Source organism: Leptodactylus fuscus, chromosome 1 (genome assembly GCF_031893055.1).
Source record: "Leptodactylus fuscus isolate aLepFus1 chromosome 1, aLepFus1.hap2, whole genome shotgun sequence".
Lineage (NCBI taxonomy): Eukaryota > Metazoa > Chordata > Amphibia > Anura > Leptodactylidae > Leptodactylus > Leptodactylus fuscus.
This window is the reverse complement of record NC_134265.1, coordinates 185930908-185955431: the sequence shown is the minus strand read 5'-3', so window position 1 is coordinate 185955431 and position 24524 is coordinate 185930908. Positions and strand designations below refer to the sequence as shown.

At 40.8% G+C, this 24524-nt stretch overlaps 1 protein-coding gene across 1 annotated transcript in view; it reads left to right on the top strand.

The window, feature by feature from the left end:
* The window catches only part of ZCCHC7 (zinc finger CCHC-type containing 7), a 140062-nt gene that overhangs the window by 56900 nt on the left and 58638 nt on the right, over positions 1-24524 (top strand). Inside the window, exons 3-4 of the mRNA XM_075280441.1 lie at positions 22234-22277; positions 23756-23869. Coding sequence (XP_075136542.1) covers positions 22234-22277; positions 23756-23869 — 158 coding nt within the window. The remainder of the gene's footprint in view (positions 1-22233; positions 22278-23755; positions 23870-24524) is intronic.

Genomic DNA, 24524 nt, shown 5'->3' with positions numbered 1-24524 from the left:
TGGAAGAAGGTCCTGTGGACTGATTGAGTTGTTTGGTCATACAAAAAGACGTTATGCATGGCGTCCAAAAAAAACAGCATTCCAAGAAAAACACTTGCTACCCACTAGAGATGAGCGAACAGTGTTCTATCGAACACATGTTCGATCGGATATCAGGGTGTTCGCCATGTTCGAATCGAACACCGCGTGGTAAAGTGCGCCAAAATTCGATTCCCCTCCCACCTTCCCTGGCGCCTTTTTTGCACCAATAACAGCGCAGGGGAGGTGGGACAGGAACTACGACACCGGGGGCATTGAAAAAAATTGGAAAAAGTCATTGGCTGCCGAAATCAGGTGACCTCCATTTTAGACGAATAGTGGATTTCAAATCCGGGTCATATGAGAATGTGAACTTTGTGACTATGAGACAGGGATAGCTGTACAGGCAGGGATAGCTAGGGATAACCTTTATTTAGGGGGGAATGTTATTAAAAATAACTTTTTGGGGCTCTATCGGGTGTGTAATTGTGATTTTTGTGAGATAAACTTTTTCCCATAGGGATGCATTGGCCAGCGCTGATTGGCCGAATTCCGTACTCTGGCCAATCAGTGCTGGCCAATGCATTCTATTAGCTTGATGAAGCAGAGTGTGCACAAGGGTTCAAGCGCACCCTCGGCTCTGATGTAGCAGAGCCGAGGCTGCACAAGGGTTCAAGCGCACCCTCGGCTCTGATGTAGGAGAGCCAAGGGTGCACTTGAACCCTTGTGCACCCTCGGCTCTGCTACATCAGAGCCGAGGGTGCGCTTGAACCCTTGTGCACACTCTGCTTCATCAAGCTAATAGAATGCATTGGCCAGCGCTGATTGGCCAATGCATTCTATTAGCCCGATGAAGTAGAGCTGAATGTGTGTGCTAAGCACACACATTCAGCTCTACTTCATCGGGCTAATAGAATGCATTGGCCAGCGCTGATTGGCCAGAGTACGGAATTCGGCCAATCAGCGCTGGCTCTGCTGGAGGAGGCGGAGTCTAAGATCGCTCCACACCAGTCTCCATTCAGGTCCGACCTTAGACTCCGCCTCCTCCAGCAGAGCCAGCGCTGATTGGCCGAATTCCGTACTCTGGCCAATCAGCACTGGCTAATGCATTGTATTGGCATGATGAAGCAGTGCTGAATGTGTGTGCTTAGCACACACATTCAGCTCTACTTCATCGGGCTAATAGAATGCATTGGCCAATCAGCGCTGGCCAATACATTCTATTAGCGTGAACTGAGTTTGCACAGGGGTTCTAGTGCACCCTCGGCTCTGCTACATCAGATTGCTACATCTGATGTAGCAGTGCCGAGTGTGCATCAGATGTGTAGTTGAGCAAAACTGACTCAGCACTGCTAAGTCTCTGCATTCGCATAGGAATGCATTGGCCAGCCTTCGGCCAATCAGCGCTGGCTGTGCCGGAGGAGGCGGAGTCTAAGGTCGGACCTGAATGGAGACTGGTGTGGAGCGATCTTAGACTCCGCCTCCTCCAGCAGAGCCAGCGCTGATTGGTCGAGTTCCGTACTCTGGCCAATCAGCACTGGCCAATGCATTTCTATGGGGAAAAGTTAGCTTGCGAAAATCGCAAACTGACAGGGATTTCCATGAAATAAAGTGACTTTTATGCCCCCAGACATGCTTCCCCTGCTGTCCCAGTGTCATTCCAGGGTGTTGGTATCATTTCCTGGGGTGTCATAGTGGACTTGGTGACCCTCCAGACACGAATTTGGGTTTCCCCCTTAACGAGTTTATGTTCCCCATAGACTATAATGGGGTTCGAAACCCATTCGAACACTCGAACAGTGAGCGGCTGTTCGAATCGAATTTCGAACCTCGAACATTTTAGTGTTCGCTCATCTCTACTACCCACTGTAAAATTTGGTGGAGGTTCCATCATGCTTTGGGGCTTTGTGGCCAATGCTGGCACTGGGAATCTTGTTAAAGTTGAGGGTCGCATGGATTTCACTCAGTATCAGCAGATTCTTGAGAATAATGTTCAAGAATCAGTGACGATGTTGAAGTTACGCCGGGGATGGATATTTCAGCAAGACAATGATCCAAAACACCGCTCCAAATCGACTCAGGCATTCATGCAGAGGAACAATTACAATGTTCTGGAATGGCCATCCCAGTCCCCAGACCTGAATATCATTGAACATCTGTGGGATGATTGGAAGCGGGCTGTACATGCTCGGCGACCATCAAACTTAACTGAACTTGAATTGTTTTGTAAAGAGGAACGGTCCAAAATACCTTCATCCAGGATCCAGGAACTGATTAAAAGCTACAGGAAGCGACTAAAGGCTGTTATCTTTGCAAAAGGAGGATCTACTAAATATTAATGTCACTTTTCTGTTGAGGTGCCCATACTTTTGCACTGGTCAAATTTTGGTTTAATGCATATTGCACATTTTGTGTTAGTACAATAAACCTCATTTCAATCCTGAAATATTACTGTGTCCATCAGTTATTAGATATATCAAACTGAAATGGCTGTTGCAAACACCAAATTATTTAGAACTAAAAATGATTAAGATTAATAGGGGTGCCCAAACTTTTTCATAGGACTGTATGTATAATATATATATATATATATATATATATATATATATATATATATATATATAATATATTTAATGACAAGTCTACTGTTACATTTTACAATGTGAGTCTGTAATGTGCATTAATGGAAGATTATAAAGATAATCTGTTTTCCCTTAGCCCAAACAGCAGCACAAGATGGGGTATTCCTGCCCCTGTGTGCTGTTAGGACAGGTGGAACTTTTAATTAGCTAACAGTTTTTCCCCCTATAAGAGGCCAGAGCGACCTCCTCCCCCCTGTGTTAGTCAAAAAGTATAAAAGGCAATATAACAATACAAACATTACCATAAACAATGGGAGGGAGCCTTGTGCTGCTGTTTGGGCTAAGGGAAAACAGATTATCTTTATAATCTTCCATTCCCCCTACGCCAAACAGCAGCACAAGATGGGGATCTAGCAAGTAAAATCCCAACTAGGGTGGGAGATCTTGGCAAGCAGATGCCAAGACAGAATGTCCGAAGGCTGTGGCCTCTGAGCTGCGCCAGTCCAATCTGCAGTGTCTGGCGAACATCAGATGAAACCTCCAGGAAGCAGCAGAACATATCTGCTCTAAGGAGAGCGAGCGTCTCTCTGACCGGGAAGTTGGTCCAATTCCGGTACTGGTAGGTCTTGAGCGCGAAGAGAGCAAGCGATGGCCTCCCTGATCCATCTTGACAGGGTGGCTTTAGAGGCTTTAACACCTTTGTTATGGCCGTAGGTATTGATGAGCAGGTTCTTCAAAAGGAAGCTGTACAATCCAAATATATGCGCAGATATATGCGACCCTAGGACAAAATCCCTGGATGAACCCAAGTTGAACCCTATCAGGGAAAAAGGTAATGAATGGCTCCGAGGCAGCCGAAGCTTGTAATTCTCCAATCCTTTTGGCAGAGGTAATTGCCAACAAGAAGGTTACCTTGCAGGAGAGATATCTCCAGTCCACTTCTGTTAAGAGTTCAAAGGGGGGAGAACAAAGCCCCTGAAGAACCGCTGTCAGTTCAGAATTACCAGGTTTTGGAGTTGTGGAAGCCTCCAGTAGGTCCCTTGACTCATTAGGATGAGGTGGGTAAACCATGCCCTTTTTTGGCCAGAACGGCATGATCACTATTGCCGAAGTCTGGTCCTGCCTGAGTTTCGCCAATACCTTCGGAATCATCAGAATAGGAGGAAAAACGTATACCAGTTTGAACCTCCAAGGTATTGACAGGGCATCTACCGCCAAAGGATTGTCTTCCCGGTAGAGGGAGCAAAACCACGTCACTTTGGCGTTGTACTGGGTGGCCATCAGGTCCACCTCGGGGAGACCCCACATCTCAGTGAGATGATGAAAGATGTCCGGATTTAGGGACCATTCGCCTGTCGTCACCAGGCCTCTGCTTAGCTGATCCGCAAGGATGTTCAGCCCACCTTGAATATGAACCGCTGATAGTTGAGAAAGATTCCTCTCCACCAGGAGAATATTAGATTTTTCACCTGCAGAAGCGAGGGGGATCTGGTTCCCCCCTTGTTTGCTGATATATCGGACTGCTGTTAAGTTGTCTGTTCTCACTCTCACAGCTTTCCCTTGCAGGTGGGGTGCAAACATTAGAAGCACACGGTGCACCGCAGTGAGCTCTCGCCAGTTGGACAAATGAGCCTTCTCTAAGCTGGTTCCAGGTCCCACGTATCGGGGTCTCCCCCAGAAGCACTCCCCATCTTGTGAGGGAGGCATCTGTGGTCAACAGGGTCCAGGATGTCTGGACCGTAGATTTCCCGTCTCTGAGCTGGGACCACCAAGCCAGTGATCGACGGGTACTGATGGATAACTGGATAGGCTTCTGTAGCCCCGAAGGACTGTGGTTCCCGACTCTCAGGATCTCGCACTGTAAGGGTCGCATGTGCCATAAGGCCCACAGAACTGCCTTGATGGCTGCGGACATGAGACCTAGGACCTTCATGGCGGTCCTGATAGTAACCTTCCGGGTTGTGGATAGGTGATGAGCCGCTTGACCAATCTTCTCCTTCCAAGGAGGAGGCAGGGAGATCATCATGCTGAGAGAATCCAAGATAAACCCAGAAATTGAATCGGGGTAGATGGAACCACTACCCACTTCTGCCAGTTTATTAGCCAGCCCAGCTCATTTAGGAAAGCCACAGTGGATTCCAACTGTGTGGCAAGCACCTCCTTTGACCGGGCTTTTAGGAGCCATTTGTCTAGTTATGGGACAATAAGATCCCTTGGAGGCGCAGGGCGGCTACGACCGGGGCCACTACCTTTGTGAAGGTGTGGGGGGGCCAAGGATTTGCCGAATGGGAGAGCTGTCTAGATAAAGTTGCTTGATGCCCTGAAGAGGGAGGGTCCTTATGTATATGTCTGGCTTGAACAAGTTGAAGGACCGATGGATCTTGGATAAGCCGTGATCAGGCGGACATATGATGAGACCAAATAGCCTACCCAGCCGATCTAGATGTGCTCTCCTCAGAGAGGGAGGCATAGGTAGTCAACAGGGTCTGGCGTTAGCTGGACCATGGCCACTCTCCACCAGAGAGGGATGCATCAGTGGTCAACAGGGTCCAGATAAATTGGACCGTGGACTCTACATTCAATTTCATGTTCCTCCTATGGAACGCTTATCTGGATGTGCTCTCCACCAGAGAGGGAGACATAGGTAGTCAACAGGGTCCGGCCTTAGCTGGACCATGGCCACTCTCCACCAGAGAGGGATGCATCAGTGGTCAACAGGGTCCAAATAAATTGGACCGTGGACTCTACATTCAATTTCATGTTCCTCCTATGGAATGCTTATCTGGATGTGCTCTCCACCAGAGAGGGAGACATAGGTAGTCAACAGGGTCCGGCCTTAGCTGGACCGTGGACACTCTCCACCAGAGAGGGATGCATCAGTGGTCAACAGGGTCCAGATAAATTGGACCGTGGACTCTACATTCAATTTCATGTTCCTCCTATGGAACGCTTATCTTGATGTGCTCTCCACCAGAGAGGGAGACATAGGTAGTCAACAGGGTCCGGCCTTAGCTGGACCGTGGACACTCTCCACCCGAGAGGGATGCATCAGTGGGCAACAGGGTCCAGGTAAACTGGACCATGAACTCTTCATCCAGTTCCACTTTATTCCTATGGAACTTTTCTCTAGATTCGCCCCACTAGTGAGAGAGAGGCGTTTATAGTCAACAGGGTCCAGCGCTAGCTGGACCATGGACATCCCGTCCTTAAGATGGAACACCACCTGGATGAAAGACAAATTTTGAGGAATAACTAAATTGGCTTGACCCAGACTGCTGAGTTTTTTGTCAGCTGGATGACACAGCCTCCTTCATCCAATTCCTCCTTGCCCGTATGGATGCGCTCTCTACCGGAGAAGGCTGTCTCTGTGGTCAACAGGGTACAGACTATCTGGACATGGACATCCAGCCCTTAAAATGAAGCCCCTCCAGGCCCCACGGGTTGTGATTCCAGGCCTCAGACTTACCTTCTGCAGGCCGCATGCGCTATATGGCCCAAGGGACTGCAACTGCAGACCCTGACATAAGGTCCAGTAACCTTTGGCAGTTAGGATGGAAACCCGCTGTTTCACCTATAAATAATGCACTGCTGATATGATCTTTTCCCACTTAGAGGAGGGAGATTTTCAAGCAGACAGAGTCCAGCATGAAGTTTAGAGACTTTCTCCATGTGAATGGACCATGAGAACCACAAGTACCTTATTAACTTTTTTTTTTTTTTTTTTTTTTCATATCACAAATGCAAAGTGCAACTGGGATTGAACCCAGGATACTGTGGATTCAGGCATACAAGTCTGTAACCCTACAGCTTGAGCCACTAGGGCTTCTATTTCTAAGTAAGACCTCTTATGAAAACTGGGAGAGGGAACCTTACCAGAAATCTCATGTACTCCTTCACCCAGGAGATGACAACAATAAATGAAGGGCTCCTAGCTGGAGGACCCCGTACTGACAGCAGTGCAGACATGCATAACCTTACAACAAATTGCCTTAGAGCATCCACCATCATGTGAGCAATAAGCAAATATGCACCTAATAAGTAATGATAGTACATAGGTATCTGAACCCTTCTTTTAGGTTCACAGCATATAGTCCCCGCTTAGGAGTTAAATGCACATTGAAAAACCGCAAGAAATACAAAAATTTGGTTGGATCTTACCATAATGGCGGTGAATCGACTTCGATATTGTGAAGTTGACAGAGTGCCCATAGCAATAGAAATTAGTGCTTTTAGTCTCTGCAGTGAACACAGAGGGAAAGCTGAAAGAGGACACGGCTTACCTTACTGCAGGCAGTAAATGAACTGCAGCTGAAAAAGTCAGTAACCTGCACAAGGCAGGTAAGACAAAAGACTGCAGTATAAACCTAGATCTTTCACTCAGAAAGAAGGGAAAGAGAAGAAAGGATCTAAGACACCTTATTCTAAACCATAGAGGAGGCCACAGCCTCCTCCACCTGTCCAGTCGGACAGGACAGAAAAAAACACAGGGGGGAGGAGGTCGCTTTGGCCTCTTATAGGGGGAAAAACTGTTAGCTAATTAAAAGTTCCACCTGTCCTAACAGCACACAGGGGCAGGAATACCCCATCTTGTGCTGCTGTTTGGCGTAAGGGGAAATAATATGAATTTGAATTTGTAGGCACATAAAGAACCTGTTGGGGCAGATTTCTTAAAATGGCCTATAGTAACCAACCACAGATTACAAAATGATGGAAACTGCGTTGAGTATCTAAGGCTAGGGCCCCACGTTGCTGAAAAGCTGCTTTTTTTGTTGCAAATTTTGTTGTGGTTTTTTAAACCAAACCTAAGAGTGGCTACAAAAGGAATGGGAAATATATAGGAAACCGTTATAATTCTCCTTTCTGCTCAACCCACTCCTGACTTTGGCTCAAAAAAAATGCAACAAAATCTGCAACAAAAAAAAGCTGTGTTTCCGCAATGTGGGGCCTTAGCCTAAGGGTAAGCTCACACAGGGTTTTTTGGTTCCTCATGTTCCGGACCAAAAAATGGGTAGAACGCCGCTCCGAATTAGGCCCAATGAATGGGCCTAGTCAAGAGGAGGGAGTGTTTTCAGGCTCAATCTAAGGCTCTATCTATCTAAAGCTAATCTAAGGCTCAATCGTGAGGAGAATCGGCCTGAAAAATGAGCATGTCGCTTCTTTTTCCCGGAGCAAACGGCTCCAGGAAAAAAGACCTGACTGGCTCCCATTGATTTCAATAGGAGCCGTCTTTTTGGTCAGGATTTTGAGGTGGATTTTTTTTTGGTTTGTTTGTTTTCTTTTGGGGTTTTTTTATAGCAACAGCACAACTTACCGTATATACTCGAGTATAAGCCAAATTTTTCAGCACAATTTTTGTGCTGAAAAAGCCCCCTCGGCTTATACTCGAGTCAGCATGAAAAAAAATATTATTTTTTTTTTTTTTTTTTTTTAGGGGGGAAGGTCTACGATGACCAGCAGCAATATCAATGTATAGAACCTCCCATAAAATAGTGGGGAAAAAAAGAAGCTTGAAAAAAAAATATAAAAATTAGAAGTTCTAAATCCCTCCTTTCCCTAGAATAGACACAAAAGTAGAAAATGACTGTGAAACACATACACATTAGGTATCCCTGTGTCTGACAGTGCCCAGTCTACTGAATATAGGGTATCTGCAGTGCTCCTGTTCCATCGGGAAGGAGTTAATAGGAGCACTGCAGATACCATATAGTCAGCCAGGCTGAATTCCAAGTGGGGGGGGGGGGAGCAGTCCTCAAGCTCAGGGAAGGGGCAGACAGACAAACAAAACACCCCCTCCCCTTCCCCAGCGCCCAGCAACTACTACACCCAAAAACTCCAACCATTTTAATTTTTGAAATTTTCCAGTAGCTGCTGCATTTCCCCCCTCGGCTTATACTCGAGTCAATAAGTTTTCCCAGTTTTTTGTGGTAAAATTAGGGGGGTCGGCTTATATTCGGGTCGGCTTATACTCAAGTATATACGGTATCTCCATTTGTAGAGTCTTTTATTTCAGTAAAAAAAAAAAAGAAAAAAAAAAAGAGTGGTGCTATTTTTAGGTGGAATTAAATAGGCCTATTCCCGACAATGTAATAATGTTGACTCATGTTAGCAAGCCTGTCTCACTGGCAGAGTTGGGGACCAACTGGAAGAAGTCACCAACGGACTATAGCTTCAAAATAAAATGGGTATTTTAAACTATTCTATACAGTTATCGGTATTGTACATTTAATTTATATCTTGTTGGATATTTACTGTCATATGAATTTAACCACTATTTCTTTCCTGAATTAGAGAAGTTTTACTGCTTCTGTCAGGCCATGGCTGTCAGCCATTTGAGAAGGAGTTGTAGTCAGCCTGTGAAAAAATACAAAAGTCAGAACCTACTGACTCCACAGCCCTGCTGTCTCATTAAAAGGGTTGTGCAGGATCTTCAAAATCTTGGCTGTTTTCTTCTTCTCGGAAGTGACATCATGTCCATTGGTCACCTAGCCATGATGAAGTTTAGTCCATATCATTTTAATGGGATTTGGCTGTGGCATTGCCATGTGACCAACGGACATGATGTCACTTCCTGAGTGGAAGAAAGTAGCCATGTTTTGGAGTTCTGCAGAACCCCTTTAAACCTGCTGCTATTTCAACTGACAATGTGTTAGAAAACAGACTTAACTGTACGATACCTAAACTGGTGTTATTATCTAAGTTTTTCTAGCAGTATTGTACTCTGTACTGTGTTGCTATAGGTGGAAGCATATTGTTGCCTCAACGTATGTCTGTACCCTAAGTCTAACACCCCACATTGCATAAACGCAGCTTTTTCTGTTGCATAATGGATACAAAAGGAATGAGAAAAATATAGCTCAATCCATTAATCCACTGTATCCACTGTTTCCGCAATGTGAGGCCTTAGCCTGAGGCAAGCTGCACAAAGTTTTCATGGTCCAGAAAATATTGTCTGTATTTCAACTGTATTTCTCAGTCTGCAGAATTTCTGACTTGTCAATGATGCTGTGACGCACTGCAGGACTCACCATAGAACTACTGTCCCATCGTGATAACAGTATGGAAAAGTAGTCCTGTGGTGAGGCAATGGTGTACAACATCATATAAATCTATGATTCTATGAGTCTGTGTCTAGGGGACAGTACTACCTGGGACATGCGTCTGATATGCCCGTGGACAGCCAGACTCATAGACACTTAATCCCTTTAATTTTAGAACTTTCCCTTTTCGTACTGAAGAAAAATCTCTGAAGGAGAGAATTGGAAAATTTTTCTCTGTATTTCCACAGTTTTAATTGAAGTCCGTATGGAATTCAAGTAAAAATGGGATAATGAAGGAAATGCTAGCATCTTATTAAATCTTTTTGTCACTTTTCTTTTCTTTTCGATAGCAAAATTTGAATTAAAAACTTCTCCAAACTACAGTAACAAATTCCTTTATATTTCTTGTAGCGCAAAGCAAAAACCTACTTTGACAGTATGAGGTTGTGCTAGTATTTAGTAATTCCGCTTGCAAGAGCAGGTTTCAGGGACTTTGACTACTAGGACATACTGTTATGACAAGTTATGATGCATACATTATGTTGGTATGGACATGTACTTTGGTTATAGCAGTCACCGTCTGCTTTCAGGACAGAGTGAGTAGCATAAATGCAAAATGTTCATACCTATTTATTAAAACCAAACCTTAAATGGAACGTATTACCAATTTTATTTTTATTCATAAAGATACCGCTTTTTTTGATTGAGCGTAGGTTTTCTCAAATTCCTTTTTCTGTACATGTATGGGTTCTGCCTTCTTGCCTGAGCTTCTACTCCATTCTGTAAGACCCCATTCACACAAACATCACAAATGGTCATACCGCTGCTTTTCCAACACATTAATTACAAAGTGGGTATCCAAATCTCTGTTTTTGGTTGAACTTGTCCTACTTTTGTCCATTTTCATGGGTTTGTTGATGTGAAAATGGGTCCAAGAGAGGTGCAAAATGGCCATGAAAAAAGACACCTGTTTTGTTTGCTTTTCATGGCTGTTTTTATCCATGGTCATGTAAATAATGCCTAAAGAGCAATCCATTGTATGCTTCATGGGGAGGTGGAGTAGATAAGATGCTTTACTATTGGCGTTAGTGGATACGAAAGATGATCTTCTATTGTAATCCTCTCAGTCTTTACTGTAATCTAAATGAGATAACTGCAACAACAACAAAAATATCCACATGCACAAGTGGCCATTGTCATTCAATTTTGTGTCAATTGCAGTACTTTTTTAAACTATAGAATTAAATTACTATAGAAATAATAGCATTTTTTTTTTAAATCTCATAAAAATATGTTGAACATAAAAGCTTTTTTTTTTTTTTTTTTTAAAAGAAAAAAAAAAAGGTAATATTCTAGTAATACAATCTGAAAGGTTTTCTAGGATAAAATCAAAAAATCCCAAGGAAGTGAAATTGCATAAAATAATAAAAGATGTGTTATTGCCATTCAAGAGCCATTGTTCCAATGCTCCCTGCTGCTATTTGTTTACTTGGCTGCAGCATTGACACCCCTGTCTACCCACATGACCTCTATGACCCTACCCAAATATATATGTAGGTTGATTGGGCCATTTAAACAGAGGTGAATTTGTCCAGTAAATAGGTTCTTTGTTATTTTATGTCATATTACCCCCTTCAGGATAATTTGATTGTGTTCTCAGGATTTACAAGATTTGAGGGCCAAGATTCTCTAAAGCTTCTATTTCTGGAAACCAGTCAGTTCGATCTGTATTCTCACAGTGTCAACAAAGGATGACAGGAAGAACAAACACATGGAATTTGGTTGCCTTCTAGCTGTTCTCTTTTTTTAGATTCATCTAGACAAGTGTTGGCGAACCTATGGCACGTGTGCTAGGGGGCACTCAGAGCCCTCTCTTTTGGCACATGTGCTGTCACCCGGATCACTCACTAACAAGAAATCCAGTACAGGATTTCCAGTGAGTAGACAATTTTGTGGGTCCATAATTGTCCAGAATTGAGAAAAGTCCTGCAAGGAGGACTTTACTACTGAAACCTATGGGTTCTGCGGGTTTCCGTGTGTAACTTTTTAAGCGGACAGGGTCGCGGTCTTTCAGGTCTCCATGCGGACCCGAACAAAGGAGACCCGAAATGTTAGTGTGAACCTAGCTAGATGTTCAGATAACAACCATCTCAACAGCAGGAAAGAATGAATAGACATTACAGTCCAGATTATAATTTCATTGTATGCATTATGAGCCAAAAATTCCTGCACCCCTCACCCGGATATCTGTCTAGTTTCTTTCATATATATTTCCTTCCTAACCCTGTAATCGAGCTCCTGATCAAAGGCCATCTAGACTTTTATATTTCTCTTTCCTATATTGTCAGGCCCATGATGTCTTTGCACAGCATCTCATGGGCAGCTAAAGACTAATACTGTATATACCTAGCTGCTGGGGGGCAGTGCAATAATCCTCCTCCCTGTAGTCTCCTAAGCAATTTGACTGTAAGTGCATAGCTCGAGAGATGGAGCTGTAACCTTTATTATTACCAGAGCATAACTTGAGGCTCATGCACCTTGGTACAAAATCTCAGCATGGGTTCCCCTGCTCAACTTCTCCTCACTGCCAGCAGCCATGTCCCATCTGTACACCTTAACAGAATTTACATTTCTTTTTCCCTTCTCTGTCTAGGCCCAGAACGCCTTTCAGTGAACACAAGCATCCCATCATGCTCATTCCCTTTTGGTTCCTTTCACATAGCAATCTTGTCCCCTTTTGTGCCACAGTCACCCCCATTATTATATGCTATTTTATTATTATTATTATTATTATTATTTAGCCATTAAAGGGTTAATTTACTCATTTCTGATAGTGGAAGACTGTATGTCATAAAACTCCTCACTCTAGATCACCAGTGGGCAAGAGTCATAAATTTACAACCCACAGTGTGCCAGCCATCAAAGGAAAATCCTAACTTAGATCATCTAAGTATGAGAATTTGAGAATGATTTGTGTGGCCTCCTTACTTCTGTACACCTGAGACCCCCGTATACCCAATACGGTAGCCTCAAGCAATAGGTAGTAGTAAAACATAAAAAAAATGTACATAGGTTTTGTGATGAGCAAATTAGAGATGAGCGAGTACTGTTCGGATCAGCCGCTCCGAACAGCACGCACGCATTGAAATGAATGGACGTAGCTGGAACGCGGGAGGTTAAGCGGCCGGCCGGCGTCAAAGCGGAAGTACCAGGTGCTTCCATTTATTTCAATGCGTGAGTGCTGTTCGGATCGGCTGATCCAAACAGTACTCGCTCATCTCTAATGAGCGTGTCATATTTTCTGCAAAGCGAACATCATAAAAATTAAACCCAACATAATGTCGACATTGCTGTTTTTTTATTTCTGCTCATGAATAAATGAGTATTATTATGTATTTCAGCAAATGTTTTGTCCACAACTTGTCATTAGTATTTTGAACGGAGAAATGTAAAAGTTATGGCATCTGAAAAACCTAAAAAACCAAGAGAAATTTATACAGAGAGTATATTGGAAAAATGTATAACAATATATGTATACATTTCAATACATACAAACAATATCTGTCTGTCGATATTAGTCTACTAGGCCTACCTAACTAACTTACCCCCCTCTCCTCCTCATCATACTCTCCTGTTTTCCGGGCAGGACTTTCTGGGCATGGGACGTCACTTCTTCTACTTGTCATGCTGGCACTCCAGCTCTATTCTGTGTGTGCAGCTGGCAGACAGCAAGAAGAGGAGATCGCCGGCTGCTCAGAAGGAAGTGACGTTCCCTGCCCAGAAGGTCCTGATGTAAGTATGATGGGGGCCAAGTGAGAGGAGGTAATATAGGTGACATTACGTTTCCAGAAACAGGAAAACAAAAAAGAATGTCCCGGGAAAATGTGCCTGCGGTGATCTAGGTAAATATAGATTTTTGGTACACTAAGTAATTTAGAAGGAAGACGAGGGGGTGGGGGTATTTAACTTCTATTAGAGAAATCAGTTTGTCCCGGACAACCCCTTTAGCAGCATTTATTGCATGCCACCATAAACTTAGCTGTTTAAGTATTGAATCTCTCCCAGTTGATCACTTCAATCTTCATATCAAGCTTACATCTTACTAGAAGAGTACACCATAACATCTGTATGTCTGCAATACATGGTGCCATGATTGATTATTGGTTATGTTAGTTGGGCACATAAGTCTGAACTCCCTAAGGCTAAGGCCCCATTCTGCGGAGACAAAGCGTTTTTTTGTTGCAGATTTTGGTGCGATTTTTTTTTTTTTTTTTTTTTTTTTTTTTTTTTTTTGAGCTAAAGTCAGGAGTGGCTTAAAAGGAATGGAAAAGAAATAGAGTAAAGAAAATACTTTTCCCTTCTGTTAAATCCACTCTGAATTTTGACTTAAAAAAAAAAGTGCAGCAAAACCTGCAACAAAAAAAAGTTGTGTTTTTGCAATGTGGGGCCTTAGCGTTAATGAGCATCTGTCACCAAGTGGAAAATACTAAATGCCACACATATCATTCTTGGTTTTCCACTGAACAATCTGATGTTTTTTCTTTTTAAAATTAGTCCACCTCTCAAAAGATATGATCCCGGAAGATTATATAGAAACTGGCTCTGATTCTCCAATTCGGCAGGAACCTTTTATTTTCTCCCAGAAAAAAAACATAAAGTTAGCGCCCACTTGGAAAATCAGAGTTGTAACTTTCCAGAGCTATATCTTTTGAATTGGTGGATAGATTTTAAAATACCAAAACTTCAAATTGTTCATGAGCACAGACAGCATTTTGTTCCTCGTGACAGGTCCTCATTAAAGGGGTACTCCCACGTTGCATACTTACCCGTCTTCGTTCCTCTAAAATCTTCTGTCTTCCGGCTTTGTCTTGTCATTGGTGGGCGGGGTCACATATGCAAAGCCAAGCGGCGAGATGCCGCCGGCCCTGCGTGCGCGCTCATACACCAGTCTACCCTTCACAATGCGAATACAGACCCGACACCCTGCGGGTCTGTATTAGCATTGTGAAGGCTAGACTGGTGTATGAGCGCGCACGCAGGGCCGGCGGCATCTCGCCGCTTGGCTTTGCATATGTGACCCTGGAGCGGAACAGCATCACTTCTGCCGCCGCTGTCTTCATGCAGGGCAGAAGCATAGCGATGTTGCTGGCTTCACCTGTCTCCCAAAGTGTAAACTACCCCCCCCCCCCCTCCAGGCTCGCTCCCGTGTACTTAGCCCCTCCTCCCTCCCCCCTGAGAGCAGCAGATACATCACTTGACTCATGAGCAGCTAGGTCAGGGCTGTGGCCACAAAAAAATGAATAAAGTGATATAGTGGACAAACAAAGCAGTTTTGCTGAAGCAGTGTATTTAGGAAAAGTCTTACATTCACATTAACAAGCATTATAGATAGGATCCTTGTGATGGGACAACCCCTTTAAATACTGCCAAGGATAACTATTCTAGAGGAACAATGAATGAAAAAAAAAAATATATGTATATAAACAGGAGGATCCTCCGTTCAGGATCCTCTCCTCTTGGCCAGAGTGAGAAGTGGTTACAAAGGGTGTCCGTCTCTCTGAAGGACCTGTCCTGCCTTGTGTTAAATAAACACACCATTGCTTTTAATGACCGAATAATGTGGTGGAGCTGTAGGGACTTAGGTGAAAGCTGGAGGTCGGTAGGGGTAGATTTTAATCAACTTATTGCCAAGGGGTCTCTATCAAGCAGATTGCGGAGAACCCCTTTATCAAACTCTCTCAGCTAATACTTAACAAAGATCCTTGCAACCGAAACATCACATTTACTGAACCCAATAAATAAGCCAAAACCTAAATCCACTGAAGTGTTTGGTTTCTCTTCAATAGCAATTGTTCTCCAAAGTTGGGAAACTATTGATTTCAGCAGCGTTTAATTTTCACACTTCTTTAAAAATTAGAGGCCTAGTTTACACAAAAAAATAAATAAAATAAAATACTTTCATTTTTCAAGACCAGTAAAAGAAATGAAAGCAGTGCTGTGATTGGTTGCTATTTGAACCAAAAACAGCTTTTCTTTTTTGACTGTTTCATAAATCTGCCCTATTGAGTTTGTCTTCTGAAAACGTTGATGCAGTCCTAGATTAAAAAAAAAAAAAAAATTGATAAGAAAGGGAATCTTGAAAAAAAAAAACCTAATAATAATCTGTGCTCACGTTATTAATCTCCCACCACACTGCTGCCCCATTGATCACTACCGATCTCTTTACTGGCCTGCAGTTTTGGCATCCCTTACAAATGGACATGGCCTCTATGGCGAGTCATATGTCGTACATGTCAGCATCATCATTGAAGGTATTATTTGGCGCTAGAAGTTTCACATGTGCGTATGGCAGGACGGTAAACATAGACTGGTGCATTGTTTTTAGTTTTTTTGGCATTCCCTGCTCTTAATCAACTCTCCATGTGCTGTATGTAACACATATTGTCCGTTAGTGTCCGTTATACACCCAATCCGTCCCTTGCCCGTTTTTTATTCGAGGACAAAGAAATCCTGCATGCAGGTCTTTTGTGTCCATTAAATAACGGATACATAATGTATTTCAGGCGTCCATTATTTTTTAACATTGAAGTCTATGGGTAATGGACTTAAAACATCAGTTTCTGTCTGTTATTTTGTGTCCTTTTTTTTTTTTTTGGCGCATGCTCAGAAAGCAGTAAGAAAAACGGACACTAACTAATGCTAATGTGTCCATTTTTGTTAGTTAAAAAAACGTATACGTTACTATCAGTTATTGTCCGCTAATGTCTGTTATGATATCTGGGGGGAGGTTTGTTTTTTTTGTTTTGTTTTTTAACGGACACCTTCATAACAAAATCCAACGGTAGTGTGAACCCAGCCTAAGATTACATCGGTGTATTTTGTAACCTCTTGTTATTAGTTTCTTTTCTTTGCGGTTCAGACCATGAAACATTAACTGCAATTTTGCCAATGGGGAGGTTTAACTAAAATAGAAAACAATTACACATAAAATCAATCTCGTTTAGTGCACAAAGTATTGTAAAATCTTTAATATTGCTGTTTTAACACATTTTATACTTTTGGTATAAACTTTGCCCTCCAGCACTATCTTGTATGAAACCGTCAGTGCATTATTTCAAGACAAATAAGATTTCCTTCATCTCTTGCATGGTTGTGTGCAAAAGTGAATGATCCTTAACTACAATAAAGTTATGGCTATACTCTCCACCCGGAAGCCACAGCTGACAAATAATGTGGAGATCCACAAATACATGACTCTATTGTATTACTACTATGCTATTTTATTTATCCCAGGGCTTTGTCTAGATGACTTGAAATGTTGTAGACTGTGTGCCTTTGTCAGTGCCAGTGCACTGTGTCAGGATGCGATGAAGTGTCTTTTCCGCAAATCATTTATTTATGCCTGTTGTTTCTTTTAAGTCCTGTCTATTGTATGGCTATTTAATGAGTTGTGTATCCACCAAGTTGGTCAAAGATCTGCCTGAAACATTTTTTTTCCCACCTCCCCCTCCCAAACTCACTTTTGTTATGTATTGCCTTGCTAATCCTTGTGTTGAGCGGTATCAGACATCACCTTTCTTGGGGGCAGATAGTCCACTCTTCCGCTTTCTTTGTTCCTGCTCTGCTTTAATAGGAGAAGTCAACGGGGAGGACAAAAAGAGACTGAAAGTTGTATTTAATCAGGGTCAGAAGGGTGGTGTTCAGACTGACGGGCCCACAGGCAGACTGGCCTTTTATGCTTGCCGACACAGATGGCCCAGTAGCATTCATGGAAAGGCAGAGAATGCTTCCCAGTTGAGGCCATTGTCGGCCTGCATCGTTACACTTGATGAGGGTTACCAGGGACAACAGACAAGTATCACCAGAACCGTGTGATCACTAGCCTGCGCCATTGAAAGCATTGAGTTAAAGTATGGTTTTCCTTAGGGTTCTCGGAAACTAAATGCCCATGCATTGCATTAAACTTCTTTTATTAGATGTAATTTGTTTCCGGACCATTTTGCAATCTGCTCTGTTCAGCAGTCAATTTTTTTTTCATGACCCTAGTTACATTTGATCATGACTTATTGTGTCAATTATTTTACCACAAATATGAAAATAGCTTTTTCACTCCCTTTTATGTAATATAAAAGAACAGATAACACTTGATATAACCATGTAATGCACATCTGCAGATAAATCTCAGGTAGTAAGTATCAGGTAATAGTAATTTTTAGGGCACAGTTATCACTAGTTATCATATTATAATCATGTTTTTATTATTAAGTTATTGATAGCTCATTTCTTCAGACATTAGAAGAAATAGATTAGGATTCCTATTTCTACTTCATCTGTAGGTGCATGATATATATATATATATATATATATATATATATATATATATATATATATATATATATATATATAAATTTTAAAAATTAACAATTGTAGTAGCACCACCAAATCTGGGAATCATCCCATAGATTGCTCAGCAGAAAATCCCTCTCCAGTTAAAAGGGTTCCCAATAGAGAAAACAATCCGGTCAGCCAGAAACTTGTATGGATGGAAAATGTCCTTTTATTGGAAAAAGCAGTACACCACATATCAGTCCTCACAGGAACCTTTCTCAAGTGCAATATATATATATATATATATATATATATATATATATATATATATATATAATTTTATTTTTTTAAATATATCTTGTAAAGTAACTTTTTATCTGTATGTTATGAGCTGGCTTTGTCAGTGAGTTTTGTTGTGCATCCATTCTGCACGCTAACCTTTTCCGAATTTTGCCAGTCATGCTATGCATTTGCTCCAGACAGGGTTTCTATCCCCCTCTTCTCTCGGGTGAAACAAAGGTTAACTGAAATTTCCTCTGTTCTGTACCTGAACAAATCAGCAGTTTGTGGAGGAAATCCCATTGATGGCTTGCAAGAGTGACAGACCCTATTTAAAGAACTCCCCCAACTGTGTGGCAGTCCGAGCATGCCATGAGTTTAACTCTTCCTGTGGTCGCTATCATTGTAACCTACAAAGAAGACCAAAGAAAAAGTACACTTTACTAAGTGAATATTGTGCCGTCAATAATACATCCTAGAACTTTCAACATACAAAAAAAAAACCCCAAAAAACCAGACCTAGTAAATCAACTGACAAAAAGTATCATTTTCTGAACTTTCTTCAAACACACAAAATTTCCATACTTTAAGAAACTAGGTTAATAAAATTGTTAAATACTACGTATAGGTTTTTCTGCAGTTTCTTATCTATTTGAATTTCCTTGTACGTTCACAGTAATCCTATAAGGATCTTTAGTTCTGGTTTTCAGGACTATTTGTTGTTCATATCTCTATGATGTGGAACGTTGTTGTGTACGAGGTTGTGACAATTAATGGAAGTTATTTGTCTGTTACATTCACTTTTCTGGATCTGGCAAGAACATAAGGCTTTAGTTACTGGGATAGTTGTGCTATTTTACATCGAGTGAGTCGAGGCTTTCTGTAGATGCACTGAGTGACTGCTACTGCCGTCCTAGGTCATATTGATCCAGTGATGTGACTGTTTTAGTTTACTTGGAATCAAAGAATGATATTCCAGTTACAGTATGTTCTCTTTTACACCAGCAGGGATCTTTCATTGCTCTAAGAATCTCAGTGGCTCACCTGGATGCAACAAGTAACTTTTTATGAGACTACTCATAAATGTATCGTTCTGATGAAAGCTACAACTGCGCCAGCTTTTGTTCTACAGAATATGCAAGCACGTTATTCACTAATTTTCTGTTATTTCAGTCATTTACCTCAGAATTGTCAAACATGGAGATGAATTACATACAGCTTCCCAAATCATCTCCTCTATCATATCTCCGTGGGCATAGAATGACCCTAATAATATATATAATAATTCAGTATTTTTTTCTTCCTTTGACTAAATGATTAAGTTTACAGCAGCTATAAAACCTATATTGTAATATGCATTATTACCGCTATACATAATAGCATTTCCCGTTTGGTCATTTCTTTTAACAGGTAACTTTGGACTGTGTTTGTATATCCACACTGGATATAAGACGTAAACCTAGTGCAGTACTACATAATAGTAATCCTATACATAGACATTATATGTAACTGGTTTATTTCTCTACATATACATTGCCATTTCCTTCCTTTTAGCTCTCCATAGATGTGCATAGAATAAAGCCTCATTGATTAACACAAGTTACTAACCAGCATAATCGCATAATAACGGACTCATTATCAATGGCTTCTCATTTTATGCATTTCATGAAAGAGCATTACTGAAAGGCTTAAAATTAGATACGCCCGTACTCATCGCGCACATAACAGAGAACAGACAAAACAGTTCAAAAACAGATTTCTGGGTTTAAAGTAAAAGGGGGCGAAGAGGAATAATTGTCCCTAACAAAACAGTGGATGTGCAAGTGTCATTCAGACACGGAGTGATGGCAATAAATCCTTAGCAAATGATTAGTGTAGACATAGTGACCATATAATGTTAGGCTAGTGGCACAAGTACATAGACATCTTGTACATCCATTATCACCTTAGCTTGACACTTCCTAATTTAAAGCTTGGTCTATAGACTGGCACAGGTTGATTCGGGTACCCGCTGATACCCAGCCACAATCTTGTATGGAAACCTTCCAGTCCAGCTTTGAGACAAAGGTGCTTTAATTGAGTTGAGCTGTGTAACTTTGTAGCTCCCTATTGTTTTACCATGTACTTTTCTGCAGTGATTACAAGAGGTCACTGCCCCCAATTTACACAGTGTTGTCAATGTCTCTCTGGTGCATAATAATGCAGGCATGAAAAACTGATTTTTGGCAAGCGTGGGCATTTAGCTGGGCATAACCGTCATTATATGCTTTCAATTTCCCTATGCTGAAAAGCAGCTTTTTATCTTTACCCAATGAATCTGTAATTCTATATTTTACAGTTTGGTTTTTAATTTGTTTATTTTTTATTAGTAGACATTTAAAGTTTGTCCTACTGAATTCGCTGCTTAACCACTGTAAGACCAACTTCAGATTCCAAATCTCTCATTTTACCACACTTCATAAATGGCTCATGTATAATAATGAATATACATTAGTAATGTATAATAATTCGGACATATTTGTATTTTTTCTCAATTCATGAAAGTCACTATGAAATAAGCTATGGTATGCCCAGATTAAATAAATTATGCAATATCGTTAATATACATTTTTTTTTTAATGTAGATTGGGAGCCCCGTATAGGGATCACAATGTACTTTTTTTTTTTTTCTCTCCTATCAGTATTTGTAGAATGAGTTGGAAATGCACGCAAACACGGGGAGAACATACAAACTCCTTGCAGATGTTGTTCCTGGCGGGATTCAAACCCAGGACTCCAGCGCTGCAAGGCTGCAGTGCTAACCACTGAGCCACCGTGTTGCCCCTATTGTTAATATACTTGTGTATATCTGAATGAAGTTTTTTAGGTAGACTTTATTTTTCCCTTTTATGTACCTCTGTTGCAAACTTGAATATAGCTATGGGGAGATAAGGCTACAGCCCCCAAGACTTTCTCTTTGTCATCACACTTACAGTAGATACCTTATATCTTCCATTGGACTCTCTGTTAACATGAATATCTCCATTTAATTAGTTAATAGCTAATTACTTATGGCTGCAATCTACACTACAGGCAATAGGGCTTGCGTTTGACTATACTGTGATAATAAATTGTGACTATATATATATATATATATATATATATATATATATATATATATGATTATATATATATATATATATATTTATTTTATTTATTTTTTTCATAATACCCCCCCTACATTTAATTAGAACATCACACTGTATGATTTATATAACTTTTAGTATAATATTAATATAAATGTTTAAATTTATGTAGTTTAGACATTGCTTTTAGTGTGTACACAGTATTGTGGCATGAAATATAGTCTCCAATGACCAAATTTGTCTATGTCCGCTAATAGATATGGGTTGTGGACTTTTATCCAGGTATTACATTTTCCATTCAAATAGCATAGTATTTAGACATTTAAGACGTTAACTTGTAAACTCTATAAGATAGTCTTAAAGGAGTTTTGCCCTTTGCCTGAGCTGTAAAACAGCACGGGGGGTTTTAAACTCTTCAGAAACACAACATGCTTCTAAGCTGGCCATACATGGTAGATATTCTTTGGCCAATGGTTGCTTAAAAAATTACTTTTGCCTTTCTGCAACAGCCAACTGTAGACAGCCAAAAACATAGTGTGTGACATGATCTTCCCCTTCAAACAGATCACCATCCAGTTTGGTATCCAGTTTCTTATTTTTGGTTTTTTTTTTGTCTTTTTTTATTTATTTAAACAAGATCAATTGCCCCGATCAGACAGTTTAGTTGTTAATGTTGATACATATGAACAATCTCACTATCGATGAAACGGCTCCATCATAGTTGTCAAAAACAAAAGTGAAGGCCCGATTTGGTCTGGGATTATTTCACAGACTACAGATTGCCATATAGAGCAACTTTGGTATCAATAATGTGTGTAAATAAAGCAGTTGTCTTAGAGTGACATTTTTCGTTGTTTCCTACAGGTGACAATGAATTGAAATGGTCGATTATTGAGAGGGATTCAGAGGTAAGATCACTGAAAACTGAAGTCATTTACTTTATATATCTATATAAAAATATATATATATATATAATGTACACAGTCTAGAAAGTGTCCAAAAACTCTTCTCATGCTTTCATGGAATATTAAAGTCCAAAATAATGTGATAGTATAGATTTCCAACACAGGAGGGAAACCAATTCTGCCATTACAAAATGCTTTATTTTGCTATGCTACCACGCCATTTGTGTTTTCAAGAAGAGTACTTTTGTTAAAACATTTCCATTCCAGTACAACTACTATTATAGAGATGAGCGAACACTGTTCGGAACAGCCGTTCCGAACAGCACGCTCCCATAGAAATAAATGGAAGCAGCCGGCACGCGAGGGGTTAAGCGGCCGGCCGCCCGCAAAATCTGCGTGCCAGGTGCTTCCATTCATTTCTATGGGAGCGTGCTGTTCGGATCGGCTGATCCAAACAGTGTTCGCTCATCTCTAATTCTAAGTACATATTCAGTTCAGTAGTTTCATTCACTATTGTGCTTAGGACTATACACTGACATAAATGTGGCATCTCTTTGGTGCAATAAAATGTTTCAACTTGCTAAATGTGGGCTTGGATTCTCAATAAAAAAAGGGGTGTGGCTTAAATGCCCCAATAAAAATACTGCTTCAGGCTAAGGCTCCACCTTGCAGAAATGCAGTTGTTTTGTTGCAAATTTTGTTGCGGTTTTTTGAGCCAAAACCAAGAGTGGCTACAAATGGATTCCAAAATATATACGAAGCTCTTATACATCTAACTTCTGCTCAATCTAGTTCTGACTTTGGCTCAAAAAAAACACAGCAAAATCTGCATCTGTTTTTCCGCAATGTGGGGCCTTAGCCTCAAACTAAGCCAACCAACAGGTGGTATAATTCTATACAAAAAACAGGTCGTCCGGCAGCTCTCCGATTCGATAAAATATAACTTTTAATGATACATCATAAAATGACAATGTTACACATCATTTTTTGTCATTTTATGATGTTTCATTAAAAGTTATATTTTATTCAATCGGAGCTGCCGGACGACCTGTTTTTTTGTATAGAAGTATTCATCACACTTGTGGAGTAAAGTGTACACTGTGCACCCCGAAGATATCCGATAGCCGACAATTATCAACAAGGAGGTGAGCAGAACCACAGATTTTTTCAATTTTTGCAACAGGTGGTATAAACCTAGACTGGACAATCTAAATCTGCACTGTATTTATCATCCAGCATCAGCCACTGTGATAAATCTGCTGTATTTTCAGACCGCTTGTCTAAGTTTACACTATAACTACACTTATATACACTTGTCTAAGTTGGTTGAAATATAGCAGTTTGCATGTGAATATAATGGGGTTGGCATGTATTACTTTCTGGTTCTCCTACATGAAGAGTCAAAATGTTTATTTTAAAGTGACTGTATCCCTTAAATTGGACATAAAACCTGTAATTTTCAACTTGTTCTCTACATTTAGGCTTTCACACCAGCACGGCGTTTCAGCAACCGGTACTATACAGGAGATAAAAATGTCATATGCAGGAATTGTAATTATCGTGGACATCTGTCGAAAAATTGTCCTCAGCCTAAGGTAAATATTTAGCTAGTTGGATGTAATCTTTATTAAATATATGATCATTTTATGGGTTCACTAAATACTATGTTTTATTACATGCTTGTAGGCAAATAATGTGTTATTTCTGGAAGTATCTCTTTTTTTTTTTTATCTCCTTCAGCCTAATTAAAAAAAAATAAAAAATATTATCCTGGACAACCCCTTTTCACTTTTAAAACTAGGAAAACTACTAGACCTTTAATCTATTTTTCCAATATACTCTCTATATTAATTCCTCACAGTTTTCTAGATCTCTGCTTCTTGACATTCTTTTTTACTTCAGTGGATAAAAATCAGTCCATGGTCATGTGATTTACACAGGTGCGCAGCTGATTAGGGTTAGTTCACATGGGGCAAAATGGCGCGGATTTTGACGCAAAATTTGCTTCAAAATCTGCAACTTCACAATAGGGTCCTATGTAAACCGCTAGCTTTCTTTTTTCCACTAGTGTTTTTTTTCCGCTAGCGGAAAAAAGAAGCAACATGACCTTTCTTCAGGCGGATTCCACCTGCAAAAACCAATGGGAGTCAATGGGAGGCGGAAAAACTGCTAGCGGTTTTGGACGCTTTTTTTTTTTTTAACACGGTCTTTGGGGGAAAAAAAAAAACGCTTCAAAAACCGCTAGCGGTT